Below are 7,979 nucleotides of genomic sequence, written 5' to 3'. Positions count from 1 at the left end.
CCGCTGTACCACTGGGGGCCACACTGCTAGAAACCGGGTTTCGATACCCGTGGTGGGAAGAGCACAGATAGCCCATTGTGTAGCTTTGTGCTTAACTACAAACAAACAAACAAATTAATTATAAATTAAATTTCATAAACTACTTAAGATAAAGTTCTGTAAATTTGAGAAACGTAACATTATCAAGAAATGTGCGTAACCTGTTTTCACAGGAAATCGCGTTAAGGTCAAAATTATGTTTGTAAGCTAGTATGATAAACATCTATATTTATATTATTTGCCCATATAGGTTTTATATAGGATAAATATAATAATATCAAACTGCTTCTAAATATCACGTTTTTATCATTAATTATCAAACACTCAATTTTACATAATTCCCAACTTAGGCTAAACAAATGAAAATATCCAAACACGCGCAGATTTTGTATAACTTCCCTCGTAGGCTTTCGTAAAAGTATCTCATTTTTAGATAGTATTATTTGTGTGTGAAAAAAAGATTTATTTTTGATCAGTTTAATTAACACATCTATTAGTATACTTCAACATAACATACACAAAATGCATTATTAAAATTGTTATTTTTTTTTTTCTTCTGTCACTTGCGGTTTTATATCGCCACCTCAGTGTTTTCTGCACTCTTTAGAAAGCAAAGCTTCTCTTTGCGGTTCCTTCTTGTGATTGGTCAATAGAAGGGATAGGGGTTCCTGTGGAGTAAATATAAACCAGCCTGTCTTACAAATAAAATATAAAATTATTCAGTTTTTGAACGTAGGTACAATTACTTTTTGTCGTAACATGTGAATAAAACATCAAAATAGACCTTCCCATGATTTATTTCTTTTAAGATTAGTTTTTAGAAAAAATAGTTTGTTTTACTTCACTCTTATTTTTGTGATATATTTTATTTATCCAGGTTTTCAATCAATTGTCGTTTCTCAAACGGCACAGTTCTTACCATAAGCAGTGGAGCCGGGAAGCGCATGCTCCCAAAATTTTGGCCCGGTAGGGAAGTGCCTCTTTGAATGTATAATTATCTGGGAACGTCGCTGTTTCAACTTTGAATTCAGTGTTTACGTTAACATAGCAAATAAGGTGTTCCATAATTAAAATTTGTTTCGCCGTCTATGGTGCTTATTTAATTTGATTATTCCATGCTTAAATTGCTAACCGTCTATGGTGCTTATTTAATTTGATTATTCCATGCTTAAATTGCTAACATAAACTATAAGTGTAATTTTTGTTCTGCAGTGAAAGACAAACAGCAGTTCCTTTTGATTATATTTCTCACTGTTGATGCGCATTAGTTCTATATCTTATTTGTATCGTCTAGTATTACTATGTTTATGTTACAATATTACTGTTTTCGTTTTATCGTTTCGAATTTCTTTAAAGAGAATGTGTATAACATGATTACATATTCCAATTTAGAAGATACAATTCCAAAATGTTCACGGAAGATTAAATTTTTAGGCTTCTCTAAATATTATGATTGACTTTACCTGTTTTCAAGTATTGTACATTTGAAAATATAAAAAGAATATTAAATATCCCAGTGAGTTTCTCAGATTAAATCCAACTAAAATTGAAAACATAGGAAATTTTTTTAAAATTTACGTAAGAAAAACAATGTTTCGCTCAAAATATTTTAACTGAAAAACAATAGTTTTTATAATACAAATTTTGGAAGTTTAGATGAAAACATGTTAGACCTAAAAACAGTTATTTTTAATATTTTAATATATTAATGTGTCTTTATTATTACGTCAACAATGTTGATTGTTGGACTTACCGGTGTCCTTTTAGCAGGCTTTTCTAGTGTTACGTGTTTATGACGTTGTTCTTCTTGTAATTTTGCTTCAATTTCCTGTTTTCGTAGTGAGTGACGTTTAGTCACGCAATCTCGTGCTTCAAGGAAACTTTCAGACGTCAGTCCTTCCAGGCTATTTCTCCAAGATGGACTATATTGTAGCGAACTCTTGTTTATGTTATCATCTGAAGATTTAGTTAGTAAAGTGAAATCATTTTCTTCCACGTTTTGACGATCAGGTTGCTTCCACTTTTTACTTCTGTTCAGAAGAGAAGCTACCTTTTCCTCAGAATCGTGAAAGGAACTCTGAGAACATACTGAATCAGTAGACTGTGATTCTTCGAGTAGAGAATTTCCGGTTATAATGTCAGGCTCTTGTTCAGAGTCAGAATCATTCTATAAACCCATAAAATACACGTCAGTAAAATCGATAATGTACATTAGTCCTGACATGATCATGGCCATCATGTCAAACACCACACATAGAGCTTATCTTAACCTGTATGCCATATTTTTATGAAAGTTCATTTGTCCTGAAATAACACTGTCTGTGATACACCAATCTAGGCTTTTAAGCTGTTTGTTTATGAACGAAAAACAACAACAACTTTGGGCTGTTTATTTTATTATTTAAAAGTATAGAAATATTGAGACTCAGCGGTAAGTCTAAGGCTACAAATCGGACTTCCATAATCGCAGTAGAATCAGCACAGATAGCCCATTGGGTAGCTTAACAAGAAACAGTATTCTTTTAATAGAACAACTTTCGAAACGTCATTATCAAATAACGAGAAAACATTGATGGTATAATTCTAACAAATTACTTCAAACGTAGACTTAATAACTATTGGTGGGGGTGTAATATAGGATTTTGTGGGTATTTGTTTATGTATAAATTCTGCATACCAGTTTTCAACCTAAAAGGCGACTTTATGCTGTAATTATGTGAGTTACTGTTACAGATCAAGAACGATTGATTTTATTTTCAGACTGAACTGAGTAAACGAGGGCATTCTAAGTTGTGCCCGGCATGGCCAGGTGGTTAGGGCACTCGACTCGCAATCCGAGAGTCGCGGGTTTGAATCCCCATCACACCAGACATGCTCGCCCTTTCAGCCGTGGGGCGTTATAATGTGACGGTCAGTCCCACTATGCGTTGGTAAAAGAGTAGCCCAAGAGTTGGCGGTGGGTGGTGATGACTAGCTGCCTTCCCTCTAGTCTTACACTGCTAAATTAGGGACGGCTAGCGCAGATAGGCCTCGTGTAGCTTTGCGTGAAATTCAAAAACAAACAAACAAGCATACGAAGTTGAGTTTAGTGTCAATTTAAAATAAAGTATGTCAAGTAGTAATTGTTAGAAAAGCATGCAGTAATCACTATTACTTTACCACAAATAAAAATACAAAAACTATTTTAGGCTTGACACTCCTCTCTAGGTCCTATATTACTTAAAACTGAGAAACAATATTATATTTAAGCTGCTGCTTGTGGTATTTTTAATATCATACGCATCTTCTAGAACCTTATTTCTGTATTGTTCAAGGCTTTGGTTGTCTATAAAGGCCCATAGTTGGCCACCTTATTTATACTTTACTGGTGATCCCCAAATCTAGACTATCCTTGTCATTGGTTTGCTACTTAAAGATACTCAAGTAAATATTCTGTAGTGAATTGATGTATTTTACCGAAACTAGACAACTAAGATATATTTTTGTGCGTGTTACATTTATGTCTTGGTCCTTATCTCAGTCCACTTCCAGTTTTAGTACAGTTAACCAATAGGCCTAAAATGTTTGATAAAAATCACTTAAACTGCAGCTGTTCCCGCCCCTTTCTCATTTCTCTTCATTTTTTTCCATTTCGGACTCAAAATCAGTAATGTGTAAAAATAGCATTTTAAGGCATTACTCTGTGCTTTACCTTCCACAAGTCGCTACTCAAGAGGCTCCAAAGAAGCGCTAAAGAACTGGCAGAATAATTAATAGTGTTTGTTTGTTGTTTTTGGAATGCAAAGCTACTCGAGGGCTATCTGCGCTACCCGTCCTAATTTAAAAATGATAGATTAGAGGGAAGGCAGCTAACCAACACCACCCACCGCCAACTTTTGGGCTACTCTTTTACTAACGAAAAGCGGGTTTGACCCTCATATTATAACGCCCCACAGCTGAAAGGGCGAGCATGTTTGGTGACGGGGTTCGAACTAGCGGCTCGCAGGTGTCGAGTCGAGCTCCCTAATCACCAGATCCACAAAATTTTGCTCTGTCCAAATTAATGAACAAAGTGAAGTGTTTCGAACTGTCGACCTTCGTTCGAATTAGTTACCTCGTCGTCTCTTTGTTTAACGTTAATCAAAGTGTGAGTCTTAATAAAATGTGGTCTTGTTTAAAAACTGGCTCGTCTGCCATCGCCGGAGAGTTATACAGATAACTAAAGTTTTGTGTATTAAACGGTAAACTTTAACGTTTGTGTCGCTCTCTTATTTCATTGTCAACCAGCTCCACTTACAATGTTCACTTTTCTTCTCAATACTATTCTTCTTACCAATAAAATTCGTGGATCTTTCTGTTAACAACGGGGCTTACTTTGATGTTGGATTTCTCTAAAAATAAAGATACCACATGTTCATCATCCTTTATTTTTCGTGGTACGACTAAATTTGGTGAATCTTTCGCCATGTGTAGTATTTTTTCAAACTAATGTGACAGGATCAAACTAAGAAATACTGTATTATATACATTTGAAGTAAGACTCTTCTGTGGTGACGAAAATTCGCAGTTTATTGGGGTTAGGCATAAACGCAACAACTGGGTGGGAATTGAGTGGGACGTATTCATCTTAACCTTTTCAAGCACTCTCCATGCTTCCCTCGAAATTTTGGCATCTGTGTCGAAATTTGCAATTTAACTTTTTATCCAAATAGTCTAGCTATTGAACTATTATTAGTGCTCTGGGCTTCATAAGTATCCATGCCCCCCTCCTCTTCCAACATTTTAGACATGGTTGCACCTATGGGTGGGCATATATTGCTAGATGTTGTGTTTTTTTAATGCAAAGCTATATAAAGGGCTATCTACACTCTGTCCACCGTGGAGAATCGAACCCAGGATTTTACATTGTGAGTCCATGAACTTACCGCTGACCCATTATGGGACAAATTCGTGGAGGAAAATATACTGGTAGATGAACGAAGAATATAGAAAAATGGATCAAAAGGATCAAACAGTGTAAATATTGTTAGTAGTTCATAGTGTCGATTATCAAATTAGCTCCCGTATTACTTAAATAAGGATTAAGTAAACTTAACCAAAACTCATTTTCCTTTTTGAATTATTAATATTTGGGTCTAAATTTACAAAAATGCTTAGATGTGGAAATATAACATTATTTTTTTTCCAAACAGCATTACATTTTTTGAAAATTATTGGTTTATGTATAAAACAAACATGCATCGAAAGAAAATTTCAAAGAACGTTAGATCTGACCTTTCTCGAACAAGAGAGAGAGAGCTGAGGTTGGGCCTTCTGTCTATGCACTGCTGAAGGAGGGCAAACCTTGCGAGAATGTAAGCGGGTCCTTTGCATATTTCTTTCGACTGGTTTGGAATCTTGCAGAACGACAGTAAAATATATTTAAAATAAGCTTAAGAGAATCCAATATCGGGGATAATTTTACTGCAAATCCTGTTTCTTTGGATTATTAAACGTAGCATTAGTTTAATATGGTCCTTCTACATGATGCATGCGACTAAATGTCAACGACAACAACCTTTTCTCTAGGCCCTGTATCGTCATTGTGTTCTAAAAGCAGGATGCAATAGCGATGAATATGATAGGTACTCAGGTTTCTTTTGACGAGGCAGTTTCCATGGTAACTATTTGCGGCAGTAATAAAAAAGTGTTTGTTCCAGAAACAAATGCTAGCTGTAAACAACAGTGTCTCAACATTTATTTATATTGTTGTGTAAAGAACTGTTAGAATATTATTTCGTATAGAATTATTTCTATTGGCATTATATCATTTACCTAGCAGATATTAACCATATTTAAGAGAGTAAAAATTCAACATCCGTGAACTTATTAGTTGAAATTCTTCAAAATTAAAGCTTTGATCCAGCATTTAACTTGAACAGTTAAAATACGTCATTTTCAATAAATCAGTAACTTTGATATTTATTATGTTGAAAAAAAAAAGCACCAGTTTTTCTTTTTTTGATGAGAATCACGTAAACTGCAAATATTTTTTCACATTCTTCTCAGCTTATCATTTCAGATCTATCCTTTGTATCCAACAAGTAACTGCTCAAGAAGCCGTTTTTGGTATATGCACTTTTATTGTCTCACTATGAGAAAGCAGATAATACAAATGTATATAATTAAATATTTCAAAATAAACATGAAATATAAAATAAAGCTTCGAATACATGAAAATCAGCATGCACAAAAACTTCTATTTGTCGTGCTTTTAATACTATGTTGCAAATACTAACATGTTTCTGAATTATAAGCGCCTTGACGCGCAAGTTATTCATTAATTGTTGCAAACAAGTGAAGTAGAAAATACTGTGCATGAACTTCTTTATGCCAACAACTAGATAAAATATGGCTGTAAATACCTCTAAATATACTTACATAAAATTTATAAACTATTTCTAGTTATACAACAACACTATGTATAAGAATCACCTAAGTATTTAAATTAGTTATTTAGTTAACCAGACAATATTGTTACATTTATCTGGATTGATCAGTACGCCATCTATTTGTAACTAATCTGTGTTGCGTACTTTTCCTCCAATGGACTGTCAATGATTTAAGTTCAAAAATGTGGAAGATAAAGCAATAATTTTTTTTCCACATTTTAAAGTTTACATAACATTCAATAATTTTTTTGATAATAGTGTAAATTGAAATTTAACTTGAAATTAAAAATATATAAACAAGTATTTAATAAGTACCAAAATGTTAAAAAAGTTTAATGAAATTGAAACATTCAAGCGAACATGTACAAAAATTAGTCGCTTGTTACTTTAAGTAACCAATACAGTTATCCACGCCATTACCAAATTAGGTTTTATTAGTAAAGGAAGGTAACGCGCAAGTACAAAGCCCAATTCTAAAAGTCAAAAGTGAGACATTTTCGTACAAGAAAGCGCAGAAATAAAAATCTCCGAAAAAGTATATTCAAGAAAGCACTTTTTATTAGTTGTTGGTTTTCATAATTATAATATTAAATCCAATTTGCTACGTTACTCCTCTATATGGTTACCAGACGTCCCAGTTTTTAGACCTTTTTTTCTTTGTCCCTATCGGAAACAGTAAAAGTATTAAATTGTCTTAGTTTATCTGTACCTTAAAGTAGGTAAAATATGTACCGTTTGTCATTATACACGGCTTCTTTAAATTTTGTTGGAGAATCACCTGACAAAGTTAAATCACATGATAGTTTTACCTCCCTCTTTGCAACGTTTTCTTAAGTTATCATTGAGTAGCCGCAGGAACTGAGATTTTGAAAACCTGCTCAGCTAAATAGAGAGAAGGGGACTAGGCTCATTGAAATACTGTTGTCACCAAGGTAATATTGTCCATTAATATCTAATTTGAGATTTGTTCCTATTATGTGCCCTTCCCCTCTAGTGAGAAAAAAAGGAGTCGGGACTGCTGCCAGTCACAGAAAATAAAACGAGAAAAGCAATATTTTTCCTTCTCTTCACTTCAGTAGGTTCAATTGAACTTGGACGCTTTTTTTATATTTTTAACTAGATTAAGTTTTAACAAGTTTAGTTTGCTTCTGGTTTTTAAACGTGATATAATAAATATCATATTATTTAACAAATAGTAAAAAGTTTATTTTAATTTAAGTTGTTTCAGAGACGTTACGATGTCACTTCGTATGGAGGGTAAAAAAAAAAAAAGGCCCAGTGTTTCACCCTGGAAACTAATTATGTGTCGTGATTTGTGCAATATTTGGTCAGAGGTACCGTAATTCATTTCATTAAACACTTCAAAAGGAACTTGCTTAATCAGATGCGTAAGTAAATTCTGAGAATGTGGACATAGTTTCTTATTTTGCAGCACAAACCGGAGATCTATTTTGTCATTTGAGACCTAATATTTATTATAATTTAGACGGTTTAGGCGTAAAGCGTATCCTACTTTATTAATAATAAATA

General features: G+C 33.6%; 1 protein-coding gene across 1 annotated transcript; it reads right to left on the bottom strand.

Annotated features, from left to right (window-relative positions):
• Window positions 1-156: 156 nt before the first annotated feature.
• LOC111086331 lies at window positions 157-5,566 on the bottom strand. The gene is made up of 3 exons (XM_022388770.1): window positions 5,293-5,566; window positions 1,793-2,206; window positions 157-707 (listed from the first exon to the last, which is right to left on the bottom strand). Exons 1-3 carry the CDS (start codon window positions 5,389-5,391, stop codon window positions 624-626), a joined length of 597 nt encoding a protein of 198 aa, XP_022244478.1. The 5' UTR covers window positions 5,392-5,566; the 3' UTR covers window positions 157-623.
• Between the last annotated feature and the right edge of the window lie 2,413 nt (window positions 5,567-7,979).

This window comes from Limulus polyphemus, unplaced genomic scaffold (assembly GCF_000517525.1).
Source record: "Limulus polyphemus unplaced genomic scaffold, Limulus_polyphemus-2.1.2 Scaffold1022, whole genome shotgun sequence".
NCBI classification, from domain to species: Eukaryota; Metazoa; Arthropoda; class Merostomata; order Xiphosura; family Limulidae; genus Limulus; species Limulus polyphemus.
The sequence above is the reverse complement of the archived record's forward strand: the minus strand, read 5'-3'. Positions and strand labels throughout refer to the sequence as shown.

Coding starts and splice junctions, on each gene's coding strand:
- LOC111086331 (XM_022388770.1), bottom strand. CDS start 5,391: ATGCAAAGGACCCGCTTACATTCTCGCAAGGTTTGCCCTCCTTCAGCA. Junction 2,207..5,292: donor CTCTCTCTTGTTCGAGAAAG/GTCAGATCTAAC, acceptor ATGGGTTTATAG/AATGATTCTGACTCTGAACA. Junction 708..1,792: donor AGCCTGCTAAAAGGACACCG/GTAAGTCCAACA, acceptor TTTACTCCACAG/GAACCCCTATCCCTTCTATT.